At 34.2% G+C, this 27,887-nt stretch overlaps 2 protein-coding genes across 3 annotated transcripts; one reads left to right on the forward strand and one right to left on the reverse strand.

Moving 5' to 3' along the window:
* Nucleotides 1-13,443: 13,443 nt before the first annotated feature.
* On the forward strand, nucleotides 13,444-16,758 carry LOC117242128 (MAPK regulated corepressor interacting protein 2-like). Of its 2 annotated transcripts, none has more exons than XM_033508552.1 (4): nucleotides 13,444-13,679; nucleotides 14,695-14,801; nucleotides 14,883-15,008; nucleotides 15,099-16,758. In XM_033508552.1, the coding sequence occupies exons 1-4, from the start codon at nucleotides 13,675-13,677 to the stop codon at nucleotides 15,173-15,175; spliced, it is 315 nt and encodes a 104-aa protein (XP_033364443.1). In that variant the 5' UTR covers nucleotides 13,444-13,674; the 3' UTR covers nucleotides 15,176-16,758. The 2 variants fall into 2 exon arrangements, with proteins under 2 accessions (XP_033364443.1, XP_033364442.1); XM_033508551.1 differs by lacking the exon at nucleotides 13,444-13,679 and adding an exon at nucleotides 14,161-14,349.
* Nucleotides 16,468-26,253, reverse strand: LOC117242041. Its single transcript, XM_033508376.1, has 6 exons — nucleotides 26,237-26,253; nucleotides 22,160-22,292; nucleotides 19,405-19,549; nucleotides 19,185-19,348; nucleotides 16,946-17,670; nucleotides 16,468-16,627 (listed from the first exon to the last, which is right to left on the reverse strand). The coding sequence occupies exons 1-6, from the start codon at nucleotides 26,251-26,253 to the stop codon at nucleotides 16,468-16,470; spliced, it is 1,344 nt and encodes a 447-aa protein (XP_033364267.1).
* Nucleotides 26,254-27,887: the final 1,634 nt, after the last annotated feature.

Consider the following 27,887-nt stretch of genomic DNA (forward strand, 5'->3'; position numbering starts at 1 on the left):
AAAAACGTGGAATGAAACGTAACATATTGTGCATATCGAGAGCCTCTGTATTATATTGTAACACGTGAAATGATGGCCAATTTCGCGTAATATCTACTTGTTTAGGATAAGATTAATTGAAAAAGTTTAAAGTAGCATTGATTATTTGTTCGTTGAGTAAATTACTGTATGTGATATCTCTTTATCAAGAAGATAATGAAAGTTTCAGTTTGCAAAGCAAATATTATGATTATTCTGTCATATCGTGGAAAAGATTTTTAGCTATAATTAAAAAATCATTTTTATATTTTATAAACGTACATGTGTGTACAGATATACTCGTATGTCGATTATAAACAACGCGAGAATCGTAATTTTCGATATAATTCCCAGAATTGTTGAGAATCAGTATCAAAATCAAATAATTTTCCAGGAGAATATCGATAATATATACGTATGTTACAATATGGTTACTATGGTGACAAATCTTTTGAACACACCTTCTGGCTGTGTACACGAAAGTTTCGTTGACACGTTCAATAGACCTTATCGCACAGTTTCTGCCCGCTTTCGGGATCGCCAGCGCGTTTTATCAGAATTTATTCACTTTAAGACAGCAGATGGCTCGATAAGCCAGTTAATCAAAGCGGAAAGGAACAGAAGGAGAACCAACTTTGAAGTAACTTTGGCTTCTGGGAATTTCTATATCTTAATGCATCGTTTCTCTTTACATTGATTTTCTACAATTTTCAAGTATTACAGGAGAATAGTGCTATATACCTGAACTATTAACTGTCTACATACGTGCTACATGTTAGTAATATTCAGTAACTACGTTGTACAAGCATACAAATTGAAATATTGATAAAAAAAATAAACCAATTTTTTCATGATTTCAAACAATAACGAATTTTATTCATTTTATAGAAAGAATTAACCATAAAATAGGAAAACGTGAGATTAAAACCAATTTCAATTTCCGACATATAATCGAATTGTTTTACGATAAACTTGTGTATGATTTTATTATTTTTCAAACGTGAAATAGTCTCGATTCCGCAGATATTCGCTTCAGAGACTTATTATCAGAGCATCATAATAGCGTATTGTTGATTCAGTGATCAGATTGCCCTCAACTTAGATTGAATTCAATTTCTAACGAGCTTTAAGCTACGTTCTCCTGTAGCAGGAGTAGAACAACACCCTGGGGGAGTATGGCGACTGATATATCAATATGAAACGTCATTTTCGCTCAGACTTCCAGTAGCCATCTTTACCGAGTTCTCATTACGTCTACTCGATTCTTTATCCGGTTCTTTGGCCAGTTCTCTATCCAAATCCTTCGAGTTCTCTACGCTTCAACATGGATCGTTGAATCCTATTGTTTCCACTCAGATTCCTATAGTTCTGACAGCTTCTAACAGCGTTACTCGAGTTCTCACTGTCTTTAGTCAAATTTATTGAATCCTGACGATCTATCTCTAACGAGTTTTGTCGATTTCCGTCCGTCTTCACCACGGTCTTCCATTTTCTCGCTGCCTCTACGCCAATTCCTCTGTATCTAAGTTCATCCGGTCGACTCCCCCGCGTCTATAGTTAGCATAATATGGCATAATAGCACAAACCTGAGGTATCCTAATTAGGTCTGAGTATTGGCTGAATCTAAATGGGTTTCTGGCTGCCTCGGAGTTCCCCTCAGTGGGTTCTTTAAATAATAGCAAGCTTTACGGACAAAATTCAAACTATCTCCTATCTTTCGGCTTCTACTTCTAGAATCTTCTTACAAACTTCATAGAATCCGGGATCGCTAGCTTAAAATTGTCGCAATTACGGTGTCCGATTTCTTAGTCATATTCGAACGCAGTACGACAGTTATTTTGTTCTGATATTATTTTGTTATAATCAGCCTTATGATTTGAACCTTGAGATTTTGAAACGGAGTTTGTCAAATGACTTCGTCTGCTCAATTTTTTCTAACGATATGGCTTTTCCAGAAATCTCACGTTGAGCGAATGTTTTTCAACGAGTTGCTTCTTGTTCGATATAATTTTTAATTACACATTACGTATTCACTTTCTTTATTCAGATAATGTACTTAGATAAATTTTACGGGTTTTTTCTCAAAAGTATCGGATGTTAATTATATATTGTATGTATCTCCTCGTCGCAGTTCGTTCGAGACTGCCTTTTTAATAGCATAGGATTGAAGATTAATTAACGAGATACTGGTCGCGTGAATTGACTGTGGATACTAAAGCTAAATGAGTTATTAACACCAGTGAAACTAAAGCTACAATGTCTACAGGATACAATGTCTTGCATCGCTGCATATTCTCTGCTGTTCGAAATACCTAGTTATTATTACCAGTGATATTATTATTATTCTACCATAAAGGAAAAAATAAAATTGAACAGAATATAGTCGATATCATCTACTGTGAACATACTACGGATATATCGATATAATATCATGGATATGAATTATTTCTAAACGACGTATTTCGCGTGGAAAGTGCTTGAAAATCTCTAGAATTACAGTCGATGAAAAACTAGCAGAGTCGGTTTAAAGAGAAACGTACGATCTCGAAGATACGGGGATAAACATGGATCGCAAACTTATCCAGTCACGTAGTTGCTAAAAATTTGCATATACAGAACAAGGCTACATAGTCTCCGTACTAGTCTCCGATCTACTTAAGGAAAGTTGCACGGCAACGTGTCACGGTTAGCCTAACTTCTTTGTATAACGTTTTATTTTACGAATTTCTGTTTATTTCTCGAACCCCCTTAAATTCTAAGGGGACGTCTTATATTATTACTTACTCATTGTACATTTAAATGAAAAAAATTTGTAAACGCTATAGAATATTAGACAGCAATTAAACTAGCTTTTCTCTGTTTTTATAGTAAATGGAAAATAGAATTTATATAAAATTAGAATTTTTAGAATTTACGTTGCAATTTATCTTTATAAATTCACGCGTCCCTCGACGCGTAAATGAAACTACAACTAAGAAAATTGTTCTTCGATGGACTCCATATACACATTTCGTAACTAAACTGCAACGAGGTCAATAATTTATAACTGAAAATTGTTTTCCTGGAACGATATTTCATCTATTTCGACCTATTCGCCTCAAATTGAAAATAATCCCTTCTCGCCTGCATTACTTAACCACCCGTTGCATCCAGCGCGCGTGTTTGTCTAACTGCAACAATCTCTGTACTACGACCCTCTTTCCGCGTAATTTTCGTGTCAGCATGCTTTCGCGCGTACACGAATGTAGGAAATGTCTGCATGAAATCCGAATAAATTTTCTGGCTACACGTACGTACTTACGTGACAGACACCACAGAAGAGACTTCGACCGTGATTGCTCGACTGTATGAATACGAAAAAGGGTTGCTTTTGCGCTAATAAAAGAAAGAAAGGAAGCGAGAGAGAGAGAGAGAGAGAGAGAAAGAGAGAAAGTGACATAATCCTTTCTGACCGACATTTCCATGTACTCGACTTTGACTCATCAATGAGCAGTTCCGAGATCTTTCTCGAGGCCCCTGCGATTTAATCGCAACACGGAGAATCCTTTTTCATCCTCTCGTTTACCCTCGACACGAATAACCTCTTTTTGCCGCGGAAAATGCCACTCCCACTCGTTTCGATCCCCTGGTGATACATGCTTATCGTTTAACAGTCTAGATAGTTCTTAAATGATTCGACTCGATGTCCGAACGATAAGATACGTAAAACAATTCATCATAAGTGTCAAGGGCTATTTACGGAACACTCACTAAAGCACTTTCAGATTACGTCTAGCAATCTAAGCTTCTGCAGTGAAAAATATCAGAGGATCGAGACGATGGGGGATTGATAGATTCTGGTCGATTTCTGACAAAAAGATTCGCCTGTTTTCTAAAAAGGATAAGTGATATAAGTTTGTCGATGGTTGCAGCTACTAATGAAACAAATGACGCAAATCGTTTGAGTTGGCCTTAGACGTCCAAGGATTTACAAGTCGCAATTTAATTTTATCCTTAATCGTTTAAAAAAAAAGCAAGTACGCAATTGAAACATGAATATTTTATATCGATCTTATTTTTTAACATCTACTTCTTACGTCTCTTTAAAATATCTATATTTTGTAGAAATAGGAATGTAAAGAATTGTCTGATCTCTGTTGAGATATATAAAAATTATTCGATGATCGTGTGATAATTAGATTGAAAGAAATAGCGTGATTTGTGCTTGTGGATACAGAAGCGTCTAAGTGCAAGAGTTATTAAATCCCCGTCCTTGTATTCATGACTAAATTTCTCCGTTAATCGATAAGTACCAGCACCGTATCATCCCTAATGCAATATTTACACCGCTGTCTGTTCTAATTATGGAAATGAACGGCTATAATTAGTTCTCCCGGTATAAGTATCGGTGCACACGCACTGCGTGTCCTCCTATATTACAGCGAATGCTGTTTCTCACAACCCTTCGTGAATATTTTCTTATAATTTTTTACAATGTCACGCGAGTTGATAATACAGTTATAAAATTCGTTGAAATAATTTTCTTAGATCTACGTGAATAAAATGGAAAACAGGCAAAATAATAATTTTTAAAGCACGTTGTAGTTGAATTAGTCGTTTCTCCTCGCAGGAACATTCACAGAGAATTCACAGAATTAAAGAAATATTTTCATAGTACGTAGGAATGGAACAGTAAAAAGAATTTGATTTGAGTAGTAAAAGTTGAACGTTATAAAATTAGAAACGTGTACAAAGCATTTATTTCTGATACGTTGTTTTGACGAAGAAAATTCGTTGACGTCAAGCAGTCATTAATTTCGATTGAACGACCGAGTAGACAATAAAACTAATATTATCGAAGACAGAAATGATTAATTATTTTCGTACTTCCTGGTACTAAAATTTATAGAATTTTAATATATTATACTCGAAAAATTCGAATATTTTAAACTATATAAATATTGTAGAATAACAAAAAGTGTCACAAAAATCACGTACAATTCCACATATTTTTTCAGTTCATTATTGTTCTTACCATTGTTATAGTAACTATATTCTTATATAACGATCTTGAATAGTATAAAAAAGAGTGTTTCAAAAATTATCAAACCTTTTGTATAAAAACAACACGATTATTCTGTAAATTAATTATTTCGTGTAATTTCTATTACTTTTCTTTAGAGAAATCGAAATGTATACGTTGGTGTGATAATTACGATCGACGATGGTTCGTTTTAGCGTTTCGCTCTGGGAAATGTAACAACTTGAATATTTCGCTACAAAATTTCCGATAGTCTGGCTATCGAAAATCTTTTCAACCATCGGGTTTGCTGACCGGAAGAAATATTTCGGTATCTTTTTTCCTCATCTTCTGCACCGATGGAAATCTGACATTCAAAAAGAGGCAACAGGGGAAAAATAGTAAAAATATTTCGCCATACCAAAAGGTTTCTTTTCAAGACCACCGTTCTTTGCATTTCCCCTTCAGTTGCGGCATATCATTTACCATTCGAAGGGCTGTGATTTATTAACCGATCGAACATTCCTCGGGCCGAATCAGTTATTTCTTTCGAAACAAACAATATTAACTCGTTGGTATATTTCACCAGGAAGAATAGTTCCTGGCGGATAAAAAAAATACTTTCCAAAGGAGTGGATTTGCATTGTCTTCAGCCTGATTTCGTAATAAACTCGAACAAAAAGATTGCATTTTGCTGCGTTAACTAACTTATCTGTTCTTTTACGTCATGCATTGTTAATTAACAAACTAAAGTTTATCAAGTAAGGTTCTATTATATTACAAAAAACTTAGAGGCAAAATTAATTTTTAAGAATTGAAAAGGCTACACTGGAAGAAAGTTTGATTATCTCCATTCTGTAGCTATAAGTAGCAGAGAAACTATCACAAATTCAAAGTATATACATACACGTACAATCTTAAAAAGTACATTCGTAAATAAGATTCCACTGAAGAAGATGCCCCTTACAGGAAAGTTTGTTTCGATACAAAATGAAATGAAATAATGAAACTGTACTGTATTAACAAATTTGATTCGCAAAAACTTCCAAAAGCAGCGTACAGATGGAGAAACTCTTAATTCAGTTAAAAAGCTCTCCCTTATTTTCTGTTTCAGTGAATTAGATTTTTAAGCTGGGAAACGTTCGATGCGGTTTCGTTCAAAGATCAAGAACGTTAATGAAATTCGTTCCTCTTTCGCATTACTTGCTTTCACATTACCTTGGCATTAATTAACCTTAAAAGCCTTAGACTTTCGAGTAGCTGACCTTTCAAAAAGACCAGATGCTTTCATACTAAAAAGACACGACAAATACAAGAATATTAAGAAAACGAACAAGAAAATGATGAAATGCAAGACAGGTAGTCAATGAACCTTTTCGCCTAAAATATACATATCCAATATATTAACATCAACGACCAATTTAATTGAACGAAGTGAATGCGTGGTTTCAATAAAAAGACAAGTGCAACAATAAAAATAACGCGACATATCATTTCTCTCCACCGTGAATATTACCGGCTGTTTTTGCGTGACAATACCTCTTTTCTTCCTTATATTAACAAACACCGGTTAAGATCTAAGCCAGCAACTTTTCCTTAGAAATCCTGCCCAGTGCCGTGGGAACAAAGAAAGGAGGGAAAAAGAACAAATCAGCTGTTCCTTCAGCGAACATGGAACTACGCGATAAGCCATAAAATGCAAAACAGATACGCGTTGTTCATAATATTTGTACATGTCTTGCCTTTTTCATGTCGCGAGGAGGATGAAACAACGAAGATTATTATTGGCTGCCGCGGAATAACGTGAACGCGCGTGTTTGCTCTTCTTTCGGCCGGTGAATTTAGAACGAAGAACAAGAGATACGAACGGAGGCGATGCAGAAAGAAGGAAACAATGCAAGGCCGCGGAGAATACGGATGGAAAACGGAGAAAAATAAAGGGTGAAAAGCGGAGAGTGAAAAAGGGACAGATCGGGAAGATGTTAAGGGTGGAACGTGTATCGAGTATCGCGTATCGAAAATCGATGTTCGCGCGCATGTTGTCACAATGGATGCGCGTTTGTTTGATTTCGTGAAAGTATTCATAGTCTGTGTGTGCGTGCGCAACACGTGACGACTTTCACGTTCACTTATCAAATGTTAGTCAAATGGTTTGGATCTACATGTTTATAGTACGTACTGATAGATACGAAAATAATTTTATTTGTGGGTAAGTAATTTCGTTTCGGTATTATTGAGCAATATTGTGTATAGATTTATACTTAGATGTTGACTCAGTACTGTTATACAATTACACAATAATGTAATAATCCGTTCTATAACTAATTTCCTGTGCCATGACCACAATTCCACAGCCACGCGTGTGCGAATATTCCCAAATTATAGACCATTGTTAGAAATTAACGTAAATATCTTGCAATTAATAGATGATATAAGAAGATATTTAGGAATTAAGCAGTGTTCGAGAACGTTCTATTTATCGTATCTCTTTTAATCGAGAAGACGAATGTTTCCTATTTAAAATCTTCGTGCCATTATATTTTAAAATATGGTCTATTAATTGGTTATTAATATTAATCACAAGAATAGTCTGGTAACTTCTAATTACTTAAACTACGATAGAATGCGTGAAATAATACGTAAACTGAGAACATAGAGATTCGCAAATGTTACGTAACAAGAAACTATTCACGGCATTTCAAGCTAACTCGAATAATAATTCAACAATCATAACATGTTATCCTCTGTACGTATAAACAGAACTTTAATGTAGAATAACAAATTTCCTGACGTACTACATCAGAATTTGTAAAATGTCCCGAGGATATATTTTCATTTTCTAAAATGTTCCGAACGATCCTTTCACCAATATGCGACGATACAAGTACATGCTTTGAAAGAAAATTATTTTTCAAAAGTCGCGTTCGTTTACTTAAAAAATTTGCCTCTAAAATTTAATTATCTCTTTTCGAAAAAGTTTCAGTCTTTCAAATCTGACTATTAGCCTTTTTAATAAACCTAACTATCGTTCAGATATTTTTCACCCGATAAAACGAAATGAGATCGCTGCTTTTGTTTTAATCGTGATTTTGAAACAAGAGCTTGAATGTCCTGAAGTGTCGATAAAGTTGCACTGACGTTTCAAGTTACGTTACGTCAATTTCGGTCATACGTGACCGAACGGATCGAACGAAGGTAATCCACGACAAATTATTTTGGGCAAAAGGAACCGCAAACCGCTATCACCAGCTAGAACTACGAAATCATTGTAACGAACAGTTTGGCACAGTCTACGGATATTTCTATCGCATAAAGCGACCACTTACGATGATCGATGATGGAGATTATTATAACATAAGATTATTATACATAATAACTTATTATATTACCCTATAATGGAAAGATAAATTAAGAAATACATGGTTATAGCCACGTAATCCAAGTCGATATCGTGCTTGAAAATCAATTATGTACGTTGATCTTTTTAACGTGCCAAATTATACGAAACACGATTATAGCCATAGTTTATGAGGTGAATTAGCTTCATAAATGAGCTATAATTATTCTAAGTACGCTGCTATTATCAGAGAACGTACGCACACGGCGATTATGCGAAATTTATAATTAATCCTGATTACGTTGGACAGATTGAATACTTTAAAGAACATAAACACAATTGAATTTTTTGAAACAAGATTCTAACGAAGTAGATATATATAGTTTATTCTGTTGCAATTTGTAACGAATATGAAAAATGACATATAGAAATTTTCATCCTTCCTATGCGTGAAAATTAGTATCAAGCTTCTTCTACGCGCAATTGCGCTCAATTTGACGATACAATACCGCTTTCCAACGTTTGTGACAACGTGGCGTATCACCAAGTTATTCTCAACGAATGAAGTTCTGTCGAACTAATAGAATTTCTGATGCTGCTTCCTCTCGCAATAAGACTATTAAATCATCCTGTTATCAGTTGGTCTCAACAATAAGAGTCTGGATCTTGGTATGAATCGCATAATCTCTATTCCACCGGTAGATACGTATAACAATCATTGACTAAAACGAACCATACAATTTTATGTAGTTTCGCACATTGAGCACATGTTTCAAGTTCGTAATTCTTTTTCATTTTTATCTGTAGCAAAAGGATTTATCATTGGGGGAGTCGTTGTCACGAAATTTAGAGTAGCAGCTTCTCGAAACTCCACATGAGCCTATAGAGTACATCATATTCTGATTGCTGTTAAAAATACAATATATGTACCTAAAAAAAAGGAATCTCTAGAAAGATACGTAATCTTGTATCGATAAAATTTATTAAATACAACGCATACCAAGCTGCTATATTAAAAGTTTTATTCGATCGTTTCCAAATAACAAATTCAGAGATATTGAACGAGAATATCGTAATATTTCAATCATCGTTTCCGTGTGGCAATAATCTCATATATTCTCCAATGATATAATTTACTGTATCAAAATCTCGTTTCATTTCAGTGACGCTGTGCAACCGGTATACTTTATTATAGTTTACTGATGTAATCGATTTTCAAATATCCGGAAATGAGCCTGTATATTGACACACATGCATGCGCGCGCGCACACCAGTTATGGTCCATTTAGGTCAACTGCCTCTTGTAGTGCTACACAATAACATTCAGCCAATGCTACTTGAGCCTGTTAGGATCATTGTCTTCGAGGATCATGTGAGCTCGCTGTTGATGTGCTTTTTCTTGCTATTTATGTCCTCGAGGATACGCATTAGATACGTCCCTTTCAGCCAGTGCAATTCCCCAAAAGAACATCGATTTGCCATTCCGATCGGGTTTCAACATCCCATATGGGAGATAAAGGAGATTTAGTATCTAGTTCTCTGGCAACCATCGAATAAAATTTTCATTTAACTATGTTGTTGAGTTATTGTGATTAATGTAGCACGTATTTCGAAATCGATTCACGTGTTGTACCTACAAGTTTCGATTCTGGTTAGACTTCTAATCGAATCTTTTTTCAAATGGATTCGTAGACTGAACTCGTTTCCTTGCTTTCTTCGGTAACAATCAGTCGTAGAACAGTGCAATCTGATGAATTCTTGAAATTTTCTCACTGAATTTTCTTTGTCACGACCGAAAACGCAAATTCACAATTCAAAGAAATATAATTAAATTATATATAAGTATTTGGTATCTGCAAGTTTAAGATATAACCTCGAAAATTTAGTTTCAATCAACAAGTAGAAGATTACAACTACTATTACTACCATAGCGTGTCTCACAATCGTTTGGTTCTTTTAAAATTGACGTAATACGATCGTAAAACCTAGTTTTTCTTTTCGTCATACGTAATTAATTCGCAACAGTGTGACGCTTCGATTTAATTGACAAGCTTCCACGTTGCTTGTATCAATGTGAGACAGATTGGATACTCTCGATAAAGAGACAGTTTCTACCAACTATCTTTAGATAAAACCCTTTGAGAGGGATAGACTTTCTGTTACAAAGTAGAAAATTTCTGCTTTGGACAAATATCTTCTGAACGACTAACTCTCGCGAAATATACATGTTCGAGAAAATAACTAACGACATCGTATTCAAAGGAAATGATTATACCAATAATTAATACCAGGTATGAGTTATACCAATAATTAATCGCTAGAGAAACAAACTTAAGTTAAGGATCTGAAGGAAACTTGTTATGTAATATTACGTTACGAATATTTATTCCTTTATGTAACTAGATACAAATATACCAAACGAACAATATCACACTTCTTTCATTATAGGCTGACATTTTCCCTTCCTTTTCCATCGTAGTTTTGATATAAACGTGTAGACCAAATTTTTAATAAAAGTTCCATTTAGTCCGTACAAGATTCTCCAATAATTAAAATTATTCATGTCCAATGTACAGCTCACGTTTCTACAGTTTATGCACGTACGTATATGACTCTTTAATCATTACTTGAACGTGAAATTCGTATAATGAGTTGATGTTCGGAGTTAACGCTATCCCTGTATTAATCAAATTGATATATCTGATCACTGTCATTTAAGACCGGTAGCACATAGTTTTGCTATCTCCTACGATGGAATCACAAAGGGTGACAAGGATCCTTTGAAATCGTATTGAACGTCGGGATTGCAGAAATAGACTAGTAGGCCTTTGGTTAACTGAAAGTGAAACCTAACCAACTGAAGTCGTGGCGATGGTGCCAGCGATATGTGGATATATTGAGGCCACGTTATAGTATTGTCAAATATAACCCGACACGCTATCGTATATTTTAACGAATAATGTCCGAGATAATGGTGTTACGAGTACGAGCGTTTCAGATAAATGTCTAAAATGCTTTAGGTGCCACTCGCGTTTCGCAAAGTATTCGTTTCAAATATGTAAACTCAGAACGACGAAATATGGTTTTCATTGCTATTTAAGATATAGTGTTTTTTTTTTATCCTAACTTAATTACATAAAAATATTTGTTAATACCATTAGCGATATTATCAATAATACGCTTATTATGCAATTTAGATAAAATATTTAGTGAATTTATTGAAACAATTTACTCGAACAAAAAGTTTTGATTAGTAGTTTGTCTATTAAAAATTCTGTCAACGTACCCATCTTTTGCGGTGAGTTCACTATGGATTTTTATGCATTGATAGAAAATTTGAAACTGCAAGATTGCACAGAATTCGCATAATATGAAAAAATATGTAAAACAACCAAGGTAGGTGTAGTGTTTTTTACAACACTTGATAGATGAAAACAATTTTTTATCGAGGTTCTATTTTTTTTTTTAGTCATATTTTTAAAAATACGAATTTGCATAAAAATCCGTAGTGTACTGATGAAGGTTTGAAGTAAAAAAAATATTGCTGTAAAAAGATATATGATAATGCTATGTTAAAAAGGGCAATGTAGCTGCCTTTATGTACTGTATACTGAAACTACATCCAATTCTACGGTAGAGTGATCAAAATGTATTAGTTAGGTTATCGATTTTTTTTATTTCTAACAATATCACAAAAAAAGGTGTGTGTGTGTGTGTCTTCCATAAAATTAATTTTTATATTGCATCTCTACCCTCCAAATTACACAGCTTTGATTGGTAACATTTTGGACGTAACTGTAAAATTATTATTTTTCCTTTTAAATGCTTCATTCTATAATTTAATGAAATAACATATTTTATTTTTTGCCTACTTTTTGTAAAGAAATAATTTTCGAACTTTTTATAGGTTATCCTTTAGATAGATAGATACACAAGTGGTCGTCCACACGTACATTTTACATCAGATTGCGTCATTTAAAATGCAAATTTTCCGAAAATTTGAATTCGATAGTTTCAAAGGAACGTATTATTAAGTACAAAACTTATCGTAAAGTTGACATTTTCGTGACTACAAAATTGTGAACGTGAGTTGTGACGAACGACAATATCGCAAATGTCTATCTTCAAGTGCATCGTTGTAGTAAATGAAACATGAAAACACGTATTCCCGCGAACGTGCAATTTTATAAGAGTTTTACTGCGTACGAAGGGAAATAATATACTTATGTTATCTCTCTACTTTCCGTTTAAATTCTATTAGATCGAAAAATTTGACAAATTGGAAACTATAGATCTGGATGGTTCTTTCTATGTATAATACATGGCTATTATGGTAAATAATGTGCAACATAGAAAACTTTATATCACCACAAGTTTCAGAGGGATCAAATTGTATAAATTAAAAATAAAAAAACAAAAAATTATTTCGATTTTGATGTAACTATGCCCTTTTATCATATCATTTATCATATCAGTTTTAAATACCCTCAGGATGCCTAATCTAAGCAGAAAAAATAAAACAGTGGAAATACACAATGTCTACGGACTTTATCGTGTGTCTAGTGACCAACTTAACCCCAATCAGTGAGTTGCAGGATTTAGAAGTTTTAATGATTGACTGCATGTTTAAATATGATTATTTAAACTTAAATACATGTTTGATTGTCACGAATTTGTTAATATTTCAGTTAATCTAAACGTATTTCATACAATTCTTCGACTGAACGCTCCAAATCGTAGAGAGCATATCAAAATCATTGACGAACATAGATCTTATTTGCAATCTTATCGTAATATCATAAGATTAGATAAATCAAAATAAAACATAATTGCAAATCATTTACCAAAAAGATCACATCAGCCGAAAGGTGACATCGAATTTGTTGAAGTCGTCACATTTTCCAATTTAATACTGATTTTCAAATCACATACAAACAGAAATTATTGCTATACGTTCGCTCCACGATTCAAAAAGCAGAATTCAAAGATGACGTAGAAAAACGCTACGGTTTCGCTACCTCGTGGCTGTATTCTTCAACAGTGGCTATCTTTATACTACTGAATTGTCGCCACCGACTTCACATCCTATTTTACCGTCCGAGTCGAACGCTTAACCCGTCATTGTTGACAGTTTTCAGAGAAAGCTTCACGCAGCTGTTACGAGAAACAAACGCTCTTCCTCGTTACAGCTTTTCGCTTGTTTATATACGTGTATTACATATTTATAGTTTTGTTCGTAGGTGATCACAGAATTTCATCAAATAAACGTAATTGTCCACGAATTTTCGCTCGTACAGAAATTCACCATCGAACGGACAAAATGAGGTATTTATCGTAAAAGCGACTTTCTTTATTCTCGTGTCTCTACGTTTTTGTTCTCTACATCTCATTCTAATTTTTATACATAATTTCCAATTTCCATCTGTTTACCTGGGTAATCTTATTTATTTTTGGCAAATCGCCAATCGTTCCATTGCCGTGAAAGTCGTGAACGGAACAGTGTTAAATAGATAGAGGGAGAAACAGGCGGGAATCAGAAAACATAACAGTAACTGTCATACAAGAGTCGCCATTTTCCCTACGTTTTCTCTTCAAAAGTAGGCTTCGTATTATTAATTATTGTATATCTTCCCTGACGCGTTAAATATATCGTTAATCGTCTGTTAATCCCAATCCTTTTACAATAATTTTTCATTACTTCCTGTATTAGAGATTTTGATAAAGATATTAGAAATATGTATAAGAAAGGAGTTCTAAATATATGTATACGTGGCTTTTATGATAAATATAGACGCTTATATATTATGAACTGATAGATGATTAATTATTCTAATCTTATCGAATGCTTCTTTCCTCTTGTGAAGTTTAGATTACGTACAGATTCTTTTATTGTATTTTATGCGATAGATATTAATTGAAATATTATTATCTGAAGTAAAAGGTTATATTTTGAATTGCGTTATAATAAAATGGCGTCCCTTCATTACACAAAGAGGTATTCTATAGTCCAAGTATTATTGTAACAGATGTCAATGAATTCTAATATTTCTCAGTTGATTCTTATGTTTGAATATTTTATACGTATGTTTTTATTTATCTTATCAAGTTTTGTAAATTTCACGGAATACCAATGCATTCATCGCTTTATATTTTGTATTTGTATTTATTTTAATTGCACACAAAATCGTTAAAGCTTAAAATAGAATATATCTAATAAACGTAATGCGCTAGTTCAGTATCAGTCTTTGCTGTTAATATGGTGATTGTGCTTTGTATATTAATTATATCTATATTTTAGATAATATTGTTTTAGTGACTTTAATAAAATATTGTTTTATAGTGGTAGACAAATGACGATGAATGGGAAAAGACCATCCTCAATCCCATCCAGACATCAGTCTGAAACTGCAGCACAACATTTTGATCTAATTAAATATATTTATGATTGTAGGTATCATATATCACTTTTTCCTAATACTCGTAAATAAAGTTTGTTTATTATTAAGCTTTTTTTATTTCTGTTTACAGCATGGAATACAGTATCAAAAGAATTAGATATGTGTCACAATCAACCGCACAGTAATTCTTCTAATTATAGAAATGGAGCATCTGTCACATATTATCAAGAACGAGAACCAAATCCTCAACTCAAAGGTAAGTTGTAGTCTTGTTGCATATGTCAGTTTTCATCTGTTCTTTCCATATGTTAATTTAACCTAATTACTATTTTATCTGTCATCTTAGATTTTGAGCCATTTAACCTTGAAGCCTGGTGGGGACAGCGTGTTGTTCAAAGTATTACTAGAAATGCAAATTCCTAGTGCCAGGCCCGACATATTGATTATAATCGAACATTCTCAAGTAGACATAAGAAACAGAAAGAATAAATTCAGTGCTGCCGGAGAAAATTTTTCCATTTCTAGAAAGGATTTATTATATACTCAAAGATAAGTGACACGAAGAGAGTAGTATAGGTATAAATAAGTATCTAGCAATCAATTTTGAATCTTTTTGATAACAAAGATAGGATATTAGCAAATAATCAAAGATGAAGATGAAAGAAAAAGAAAGGGAAAGAGCAGGGTTATGGAAACATACATATTAGTATGAATATGACATTCCTCTAATCTTTTATCATATTTTAACATAATATCGCCTTTTCCTGAACCTTTTTACTCGTCGTGTTTTTAAAAGTATTTTACATAAAAAATTGCAATTAAGCTGTTTCTAAAAATGTCTTTCTAAGATTTGAGATTCAGCATGATGAATAATTCTGAAATACAGTGCATGCTAAAACTATTTATTTTATTTGCCAACATAAGGCAAACATATAATTATAAGTTTATATTATAAATCAAATTTTCATTATTACATAATGAAAACGTGAGAGTAATCTTTCCATCTTTGTAATTAAAAACTTACATATGAAATGCTGAATCAAGAGCACATGAATTATATATTAATTCTATATATTTCGATCGAAGGAAATGTATGAGAAGAGAAGTTGGACTACCTTTTAAGGCTTATGCATATATTGCATATATGTATTTTTCCACGAATTGCATTTCACAATTTTTAATAAATTTTTCCATTTACAAACGTGTAATGAAATCGCACTTCAATGTAAGAAAAAAAAGTAAACAGGATAAATGTTTTGAGATTCTCTAAAAGAAAGTTTATTCACGTACGAGGACGTAGTAAAGTGCACCGCTATTGAAGATGAAAACAAATAAGTATTTAATTCGTACTCAAAATAATGTGATAATTATTACGATTTTAAATACAATTAAATCGATGCAATTATGTACATTTATTATGTATGTATGTATATGTAATGTACATCTATGCGTGTATAGATATATATTATAATATGTAAGATTCAACTCGTAACATTTTTAACAATAAGCGCCCGTAACTATTAAAGTTTTTCTAAACTTGTGGACATCTTTACCAATTACTTCTAGTGGTATTTTTTTATGTACAATTGAATAGGAAAAGTATTATTATAATTATAATGAGGAATCTAGTTCGATACTGTTACATGTTACAAAGATCGTTATAATGTTAGAGATTCGTGCACTCGAAAGAAAAGTAAGAGTCGCTATGCATAGTACTATTGAGTCAATGCCTTCATATAGTTTAATATCTCGTTATTTCCAAGCAAATGCGAGTCCTTATCGATCATCGTCTCAACTTGATTTAATGCGTTGAGTTTTAAGGTCTTAACGATTCGTTCCAAATTATAGAGACTTCTTTCTATCGCACGTTTCTCACTATTAAGCATCTATATTTAATTGAAGAGTCAAATTGAAATTTTGTACCAATTGCTCTGACGAAATTGATGTACGTTTTTTCAATTGTATTGTACGAAATATAGTATAAGAATAAACAATTCAGTGTTTTAGTTTTCACTTTTATCACTTCCGTATGCTAATCGAATTTATAATAAGATTAATTATAATATTAACGAGATACTATACTCGAATGATGTATTTATGTAAAAAAATCAATATTCATAAAACATATAAATAATTCTTTTAAGTATTATTATAAATTTAAATTTTATTTTTTTTGTATTTTTTATAAGAAGCAGTGTAATATTTGTTCTTAGTAAATAAATCCAATGTCGAAATGTGCAGTTCAAAGTAGAGAAGGTAGAAATTTCTTTACTCACCGTAGCGCCACTGTTTAAACGAGAAAATGAATTTACTCCAGTAATTGCCGTTTGTGCGAAGTTGTTGGAAGTTTTCGTTTTCGTAGTTTGCGTGCTGCACGATACACCGGTTTGTTTGACGATCACAATTGCGTGTATATTTTTTAACAATATCAACATTCTATCCATCGATGTTACCGAATAGTCGGTTTCGTTATCCACAAACTCCAATCTAACCACTTCTTCGCTGTTATTTAACGAAACTGGATATTTAATTTTCATCTCTCGATCGATTGACAATTTAAACACGTACTCTTCGTATACCACGCCATTCGAATGGGATTCGATGCACAATAGCCTGCCGCGCTTATCGATTATCGTACGTTCAATATCGAATTGCTTATTTCGATTATCGTTCTTGTACGCGTCAGTTATTTCGCGCGTTACAGTTTCGCCGCGTTCGTTGTGTTTCATCGCGTTGCAAGAGTTATGATTTTCGTGAATTGACGAGTTTATCGAATTTTCCTTCGTGTTTTCCTTCAACACTGGCGCGTTCGATAAGTTTCCATTATGATTCCGGGAATTTATTTCGCTTTCAAGGGATTCGTGTCGTTCCTCATTTTCTTTCTCCGGGATATCGTGCGCTTGGCTGAGCATCTGAAACTTTATAACGAATTCTCACGGAAATATCGCCAAGTGTAATGTGAAAACCTGTGTAAAATTTAAGCGAAATCGATTATATGTAGAAGTAGTATAATGTGATTACGAGTTTCTTGTTCGAACGATTTATGGAGGCGTCTCACGAAATATAGAATTCGAACGAAATTACGGAAAATTTGGAAATTCCGTTTAATAAGTTTTACAGAGTAAAGGTAAGTAAAATTGATGTTTTTCTATAAACTTTTCTGAGCATGTTCGAAATATCAATCTTTGCAAGTCTTACGTTATTACGTTTTTCTCAAGTGGATACGCTTATTTACGGTTATGCGTGTTACATCGGGTTCACGTAAAATTTACGATCAAAAGGGATTTCATATGGAAAGCAATGGGCATAATTTCTCGATACTATTATTTTATAGCTCGTATTATCGATACTAAAGGAGTCATTCTCGTGTTACTTTTTATTGTATTTGTAAAATACGAATTTTTATATTTTATTAATACTTTTCATTCGTGACGTGTATTTTCCTTACTTTTTAATTTACGAAATAATTCATAATAGTTCCACGTGTAGAAATATGTGTCGTTAGTAATTTTAATTAGATAATGGAAAGAAACAGAAACAATGTTTTTGGTTTAATTTCTATCTCGAGTTTCGACATATTTTCCTACCCCTTTAATTTTAAGTAACCTAATTAAGCGTTCTACCGTGGTGGACTGTTTTGAATATTTTAAACTGTTCATATACATTTACCACGTTAGTGTAAACCAAATGTTTGCCTTCTTTTACAACATTTTGTGGTTGTCGCTTGTTACGCGATAAAGTCTGCACTAAAGCATAAAATAATAGAAGTGGCTTGACAAAAGTAGAACCGCGGTATTGTTTGGAAAAAAAACGAGTACGTACAGAAACATTGATTCGATAAAATTTCGAACAAGTCGTACGTATGCAATCGTATAACGCATCCTTTATGCAAATCTAAATTGACTTTCACGGAACATGGAAATGGTTTTGTTCTACCATGATGTATATCGATCGAAATATTTTGTATCCAATTGTACCGAAGTGAACAGATGAAATCTATTGTGTGTTCTTCCGTTTGATGAAAAAATGTATATCCATGCAGGGAAAAAAAGGAAGGTCGAAAGCTATTAACTTTCATGTTCCGTGTAGAGAAAATAGTAGATTGAATAATATGTAGTTATAATGGAAAAGATTAAAAAAGATACGCTGGATTAGCGTAAGCCAAAATTACAGCGTACAAAGCCTAAATTTCTTCTTACGCTTATTATAATTATCTTTGGACCTTGCAGATCGTTTCCATTTTCGACTATGTCATACTATAATAAAATACTATGCTTTTTAGTCACAAAAGAACATTAAAAGTGTACGTATCATGTTTTTCTCCTGTAATCTTCATTTCGTTATTTTAATCATAGTTGCAGCTATACCAGAATTTACAACTAAAGAAATAGCTAGTATTGCAATTTCCATTAAACGTATCGAAGATTCCTACCTTCCTTTTAAGATTCTTTACTACCTGCCTCAAAACGGAATTCTGTTCCCTTAATAAAACCAGTTGCGGTTCATCCTTTCTGTCTTTCACGATCCAAGCTAGATGCCTGAGATTCTTCATGCTTTCTTCGAATAAGTTCCCCCGTTCGGTCAAGTTCTTCAAAGCTGTACAGGAACGGATACTTATACGATGGAATCTGGAAGTGGTGGATAATACTTACCTTCCGCTGTAAGTTGACAGACAGAGCCGACATCCACGTCGAAACGTTTTAAAGTTTCAAGTAGATTCGCCAGCTCAAAACCTCGGTTTTCCTGCTCCCTTCCAAAACCCTCGTACATTTCTACACGTTTCTCTAATCGGGTCACCTATTAAAAGAAAATTCAATGTCTCGAAACAGAACGTTATTGCTTTCTACCCGAGTGGAAATCGATTTAAACTTTTCACTAGATTTTAACGTTTTCAACGTTTCAAATATTTCGTCTTGATTACTCGGTTGTTCGTTCTTTTACGTGGCTGTAATTTATTATAGAACAAGTTGACCAATACCGATGAATAATAAATGATAACTAGACCGTGGATTTTTATACAAATTCATATAACGATTAAAAGAATACGACGTAGAGAAGAAATTATGATAGGAAATAGTTTACCTATTAAATATTAGAAGAACGTGCATTCTATGCACGTATTTTTAAGTTTCTTATAATCGTATAAAAATCCGCAACCGAAGAATAAAAATAATTAAAAAAATACTTTAGACGAAAGAGACGATGGGTCATAGCGACGCTTCCCTTCTTCTAATTTCGGTTTCATTTCAATTTCATTTTGTAGTATTATAACCATTCGGGAAGACCTGTATAATTGCCAATGAATTTCACAGAGCAATCGCAATTTGAAACGAATCTTTTTTCATAACCGAATTGCGCCGCGCGAAAATTCCTATTAAAAGTACATCGTTAACTTCATCGGCATTATAATTCTGTATAATTAAAATTGCGTATTATAAGCGTATTCGTTTCACAATTCTGATATTCTAGAAATAATTGTTTCTAATCGATGAAATTTCCGGAGCTTCCTGCAATTAGATTGGAATTACTATTTTGCCTGGAAATTAAAGAGCGAGAAACAACTTGCGTAGCAACTCCAATTATTGTTCCGTAATTTTACGATGCGGTATCTTTCATTAACGAACCATTAACGATTTAACAACCCTCGTAGTGACGCCCTTTAGTTTCCACGATTTAACGCGTTGGCACCGTCTCACTTTCGAAAGGACGAGGTTAATGCGCGCGATCGTAAAACCTCCGTGTCAACTTCGTTTTGCTTAAGTAAATGCAAAAATCAATGCCATAGATATAGAGAAGAAAGCGAGAAGATTGCATAATAAGATGAGATACTTTTGATATTAATCCCGGAAAACGGAATTCCTTGAATTAAGAGAAATATTACGTAGATGGTTCGGTCTAAAACACGATTGAGCCAGATAACATAAAAGCTACAAATAGAATTATCGAATTGTAACTGTAGATTGATATAGCGCGACGCTATAAAGCAAAAACTGAATTAAGAACTATATGTCCTGATTTTCATCTATTTTGGGGGCGATTTAACTTACGCGAAGAAACGACGGGATCGTCGAGACGTTAGGAAGTAAAATAGAGTGACGCGATAATTCACGTTGTAAATTCAAGTTGGAAAGTTAAATTTGGCTTTGATGTTTATTCCGCACACGATGTAGATACAGTGGTAAGAACTTTACGGGTCAAGTAAGAATTTGAGATCAACGAAATTTGCGAAAACACGAGACACCGAAGACTAAAGTATCTGTAGCTTTTGTTTCGCAATCAGAAAGACAATAAGTTGTTCGAAAGGAAATTGCTTAAAAATTGATTGTTTGTACTGGTTGGCGAAGCTTTATTGAGAAACGTGTTGATTAATACAGACGGTCAGGTGTAATTTTCTCTCTTTCTTCCCGTCTCTCTATCTGTGTCAGAGATAAAGGTTATTGCATTTGACGTGCTCCCTACAGAAATTACGAAAGACCTTCGGCTGACGTGCTTTCGACGGCAAAGAAAATACACTCTGAAATTCCTCGAAATTCTTGCCAACGAAATTCTCTTCCCCACAGGGAGATTCCCTTCAAAAGGTGCTCGAACAGTTTGCGCGATAAACTAGAAACAACACGATGAATTTAACATTTTTTGCACGAACGTTTATTATATTCTACGTGCTAGAAACATACTCGAGAATAATTAAATAATTACGTTGAATGAACCAAAGATGTGGAAACTCAGCTCTGGAATATTTTTTTTATCGTAGGTGAAAATAAAATATAAATATTTATATTTTTGGAATTAAATATCAGAGATATTCCACGTAATCGTCAAATGAGGAACAGCGGAGAAAACGGTGGAATAAAGGGCAGTAATTAAAGTAGTTTAAAGTAATTTAAGGGCTTAGAGGCGTGTATCCGACTCACTTGAAACTCGAGGTCCACTCGGACACTGCATATTCAAGAGGCAACGGAAAGGGTGACAACTTCGATTTCGCGTATCAAAAAGGCGATGGTTCAAAGGGCACACATTTTACGATGCACTGCCTGTAAAAAGGCTGGCTACAACGCCGGACTGAATGCATATCAATTAAAAAAGTGCTTTGATGTTGGTTTACGGTGCATGTTGCATCGCTATTGCACCCGGAACTTTCTCAGCTTCTATAGGGGCCGTTAAGGAAAATTCGAATATTTCTTGCCGCGCGAGGAAAAATAAAACATAACGCAAAATATTGTTAGGGAACTTAGAAAATTAACTTTCGTTACCTAAGTTATGCATCGAAGCGAATATCTTTCTTTGTTTGCAAACGATGTAAAACTTCTATCATTTCCATGGTGTGTATATTAAATTTATTTTTACTTTTCATTTGAGAAATCCACCGCGTTACTAACGAAAGTTTTAATAAGTTTTCTTTTCAAATACCTTTTCTTTAGCTTCATTGTAAAGTTCGACTACCTCGTGAAATTGTTTTTCTGCAGTTTCTCGGCTCATCTCCAAAATATCCTCGCATTCTCGTTTAACTAGCGCCACTGTATTCTCGCATTCGATTTTATCTCTGAAAACAAATCGATTAATCTATATAAATTGCCTTAACCATGGACCAAACGATTGGAGTAATTTATTCTCTGATTCAGTCCATACCAATTGCAAATTTGCTTCTATTATGCTTCGGCTGTACACACAATACACATCTACTGTTATATACCTATAACAATCTACACATCAGGTATATATAATACAATTTAGGCGTTTACAGTGGGCAAACAGTTTTTATAAAAACTAGACGACGAGAAGGCTCAAGTTTATAGGAAATCGATTTTTTAATACATTCGTAAAATTTTTTATGATCCAATAGTACTATTCGAACTCTGCATCTTCAATTTTCTTGTTCTCCTACCTACTTTACTTTACTTCGTGCGATACAATCTTTAAAATCTTATTTCGAATGTGACTGTGATTCGATTTAATTTACAAGCAATTTTATTATTGATTTATTATTAATATTCTTATAAGATTTTATAAAGAAAGCTTTTATCATATTTAATTGGAAAGTTAGTGTTATAATTAGCGAAAAATTATATCCATTCTGATTTGATATTTTATTCGCTATGCGTTATTATTTAATAACGTAGATGAAAAGAATAAAGTTTCCTTCGTAAACGATATGAAAACACATTACAGTTAACAACAGAATAATTCCTTTTATTTTCTCGGTACGTTTTTAACACAGCTTCTCGTTCTACATTTAAAAATATCAAAAAAATTTCTCAAAGGGGAATAAGAGTTGTACTTTACAAGTTGAAAATAATAATTCGGAGAGCGCTATAGTCCATGACGACGTTACAAATATTTTAATGTTGACAAGGATTTCGTTTCGAGATTTTAAACTTTTCCAAAAGTTCCCAATTTCTATTTCAGGAACATGTCTGCCATATTTACCCACGGCATTCTTGATGAGCCACGAAAGTGCATTACAAAGTTTGAAACGTCGACGATGAAGGAAAATGTTAAAGGTACAGGGATGATTTAGTGATGAAAATTCATTCATAAGGAAGTTTGACTTTTCTCCGGGAATCAATCTTCTGAAACTTTTCGACGTTCATCTTTCCACGTTCATCTTCCACTTTCAGTGCGTTTACAGAGTCGAAAGAAACAATTTTAGTATCTATTAATATTTCACCCATGTACTTATTCCATCGTTCACATTCTTCAAAAAGTAAACTATTAATTCTCTAAAACGTTGATATTTACATAAAGCACTGTACTCTTCTGACATTCGAAACATCGTTGTTGCGACACTCAACTAACTAGCCATCAGTCAGGCACAACTGATCGGTTGGTATCGCGAGCTTTGAACGTTATTAGCGTCCAAGGTAGAGGATTATAATAAATGTAAAGAGCGAGGTTTAGTTCACCTTATTTATTCTACACAATGCTCTGAATACAACTGTCTTTTAGTTCATTGGCTATCCTGTTAAATATAATTGTCACTGACTGACTACTGTTATATGTTGACTCTTAGAATACTGGTGCAAGAGTGACTCTTGGTGATGTTGCTGTCGTAGAGGAAAGTTCGTGGTAGGTGTGTCTCAAGTCTGTTCCTACCTGATCATTGGGTAAATACGTATGTTTAAGGATGGGCTGGCTGCCCTAATGAAGATTCGCGCGCGGGTGACCTTGCACTTGAGGAAAACCCGCGTTTCCGATCTTCCTCAGATGTACCATAACATAAATGAATTACGCGTTTTACGGGCTTTTTCCGTAGGGTCCTAAAGTACCTTGACTGTACAATAGGCTCACTATTTATGATGGGTCCGCACTAGGGTCGCGTAGACCCTTGATGGTCGTCCTGCCCGAGGATCGCATCTTGTTCATATAAGGCGTCGCGGTAATTACCAGGCGGCTACTCCAAATCCCGAACAATCGTATTTAGAACCAACGAAACTGTTACGCTTTCGATTCTGTTTGACGACGTTAATGTAACGTCAATTCACATCAGAGACTAGGCCACACACCGCGGACAGGATGGCACCCAGATGTCTGCACATTCTTGGTGTGCACCTTCAATAGTCTTAAGTACCCACCAGGGGTCTTGGCATTTTCATAGTTAAGGTCCTTCGGACCAAGCGAGTATTTTCTGTCTTAGATTTCCCTTTACGTTTATTGTCGTGTTAGCTTAGAAAGTTGGTTTTCTTCACATCTGGTATGTTCCGTTAGCAACTTTCTCGCGAGGGCGGCTAAAATCCTTCCTGGTCCACCAACCGTCTTATTATCCAATCGGAGACGGTGTCTACTGCCCTCACTTCCTTAACCAAAATTGTCATCGACAAATCCGATAGTCCCGTGTCCTTAGACACACCCACCCCTAGCCTTCTTCAGACATGGTATCGCTAGAAAGACTCACTTATTCTGTATCCTCAGAATAGTCAACATATCTATACCGGTCTCTACCCTTATAACAGTCGCGTACTTAGTTAATAGTTGTGTTACGTCTCAGCTATTTTATTTCATCAACCAACCCCAAAAATTACTTGACATTAACGTGCTTCGTTGAATACTCACTTTCGATCGCAGTACATTTTGTCCGTTGCTGAGTATTTGACTGGAGGATTGTTAGATATTAGTTTGCGGTGTCCATAAATTATTTGTTACGTTGTTGAACACCGTGCTATTGTATAATAATTCCATTTTATCGTACACACGAATTGTTTCACGTGATCCGTGATAGTATCGCGTTATCGTCGAGTTTAATGATTGTTATCGTAGAAAACAATTATTGAATTGGAAAAAATTATATTCGATAAATTCCGAGTGTTATAAATATTTTCATAGGTAATCGTACCCTTCAGTTATGCAATTTGATCGCGATACTTATCGAGCAGTAAAACACGATTGCTCGCGATTGTAAAGTCGTAACAACAAAACATCAGAATTCGAGGAATACCGCAATTTCAGTTATAGCACGGAGGGTAGGTTATCAACTCGTTGCCGTTGGATGCCAGGACATTACTCATTCGGAAGAACTTGGATACGTATAATAACATTAAACGAAATTCCAATCGTTATTGTAGCAAAAATCGTTGTTTCCTTTATTACGATATAAGGTATAAATACGCATAAATATTAGTATAGGATAATATTCAATATTTAATTTGTATTGTAGAATTTTGGAACGATATTTAACGTGTACTCGTATTAAACATTTTAAATCTTTCAACGTGAAAAGTTATTTTAAGAATAAACGTTGCGTATCAATGTTAGGATTTCTATTTTTTGTTAGAATTTCATGGCTACACTTGAGTGTGATGTGGTAAATTAATTGACAATAAGTCATTTGTTAATAATCTACCTTACATGCTTGCAGCTTCGTGTCTATCAAACAAACCAACCACAGGCTTTCGACGTTGTCACAAACATGACCTACCTTGAGGGTAGTACACGATGCAAATTTCACGTAGACAGATAGAATAGAAACATGGAGAATAATTTTCCCTCGTTGCTGGTTCTTGATTTATCACGATCGAATCCACTTCGCCACAATCGAATCAATTCTCGCTTTGTGTTTGCTTCGAGTCAATCTCGTGAAGAATCCCTTTGTGCGATAGAAAAAGTGATAGTGCAATATATATATATATATATACGCGATTTAATATCAAAGGGAAAAGTGGAAATTCGAACGAATTAAGCGGCAATAATTTAATTTATTTCTCGCAATAATATTTTAGACAGATTATTGCGCTTATTTTCGCAGCATAAAGACAGGAGAATGAAATCTTACGAATTTACAATCGGCTGAAGAACCACGTTGCTTCTGTGTTATATAAAAGTTGCGTTTGTTTAAACATCGATGATTTTTCGAAGTACAATCCTCGTAAATTCTTTTCACTCGATAAAAAGTTTAGCACTCGGCACGATAAATCTTCGCTACTGTGAAATAATTTCCCAGCGAACTATTATAAAAGTTCGGGATCAGGAATCTTAAATGGAAATGAGATTTACCTGAATGATTTTATCATGCTTCTACCGACACCGTATTCTGCTCTGTGATTATGATCGAAAAAGAATCATTGCGCCCGCTGAGACCAGAATAAACGTTCCGTAAGACCTTCAATTACTTCGAATAGAATGGATCGGGTTTCCAATCTAGAGCGGTTCGATCGTTTTTCAAGCGTGGAATTGTTCGGTTGCTTTAGTTATTCCTATCGCTTTGCTCCACTAACAACCAAGACGTCTTGTTCGGTTTCGTCAAGGAAATAATTCGATTTTGTAGATAATTTGTAAAACAACACCACGGTTATTACGTTCGTCAGTATGGTCGTAGTTCTTACGAATAAGATAGCTGATGTTTCCATATTCTATCTGTGTCTTTTTTTTTAATTATTTGGATGAATTTTACAATCAATTCTCATTGAGAATTATAAGTAAATTTTTCTGACGTGGTACTATGATTCTAGTTGAATCTAATGCTTAAATCTAAAGGGTAATGTCTTCTTAGCCTGCGGATCTGATTCGACGTGTCAAGTAATTGAGTAACTAAACTAGTGGGTTTTGGTGGTTGATAACCCTTATCTTATATCTATTACTGAATTTGGATATTTTTTCTTTGACTGTGGGCATCTTGAGGTCGCGATGTATTGTTTCGTTGGTAGCATACCAAGGTGCATCTATTGAGGATCTTAGAGTTTTCGATTCGAGTCGTTGAAAAATTTCTATGTTGGAATTACTCGCTGTTCCCCATAGTTGGTTTCCATAGGTTCAAACAGGTTTCAATATGGCCTTATATAGCATTATTTTACTCTGCGCGCTTAAGTTGGAACGTCTTGATTTAAGTTGTTTGGATTTATCTACGATATGTTGTTTCCATGTCATTCCTTTGTCCAGAATCATACCCAAATACCTGACTGGCTGTTTGTTTGGAATTGGAGTATTATTTATAGTCACCCGTGGGTAGGTTTGTTTTCGCAGCGTGAAGGTTATACGACTGGATTTGTTTTCGTTTATTTTGAAGCACCATTTGTGGAACCACTTTTCCACAGAGTCGAGACCTCGCTGAAGAGTAGAGGAGGCAATTATCGGGTCTGAGTGGGATGCTAATAAAGCTGTATCATCAGCAAATGTCGCTGTGGTTATCTCTGTTAAAGTTGGTAAATCGGCAGTGTAGATGGCGAACAGCGGAGGTCCGAGGACACTGCCTTGGGGTATGCCAGTTTCTATTGGAAATGTTGCGGTTATAGCGTCTAAGTATTTAATCATTAACAGCCTATTGGTTAGATATGATTTTAAGATGGATTTTTAGTAGGTGTGAGGTAGGATTTTCTTTCGTTCGAACAAAAGTCCTTCGTGCCACACTTTGTCGACTGCCTGCTGAATGTCCAGGAACATCGCAGAGCAATATTTTTTCTTTTCTAAATCTCGACTGATTTTATGGGTTAAACGATGAATTTGCTCCATCGTAGAATGTTGCTTCTCTATCTGTGTTTACCTCTGTTTCTATATTCTATCTGCTTTTGAATCTGACTTTGCGTCTAAACGTATCTACATAATATATGTGTCTATACCTGTATTACGTATTGTAGTTATGTATCTGTACCTGTGTGTACGAGTATGTGTACTATGTACATAGGTATATGTATATATACATACGTTTCTC

Source organism: Bombus vosnesenskii, unplaced genomic scaffold (assembly GCF_011952255.1).
Source record: "Bombus vosnesenskii isolate JDL3184/JDL3185 unplaced genomic scaffold, Bvos_JDL3184-5_v1.1 scf7180000016263, whole genome shotgun sequence".
NCBI lineage: Eukaryota > Metazoa > Arthropoda > Insecta > Hymenoptera > Apidae > Bombus > Bombus vosnesenskii.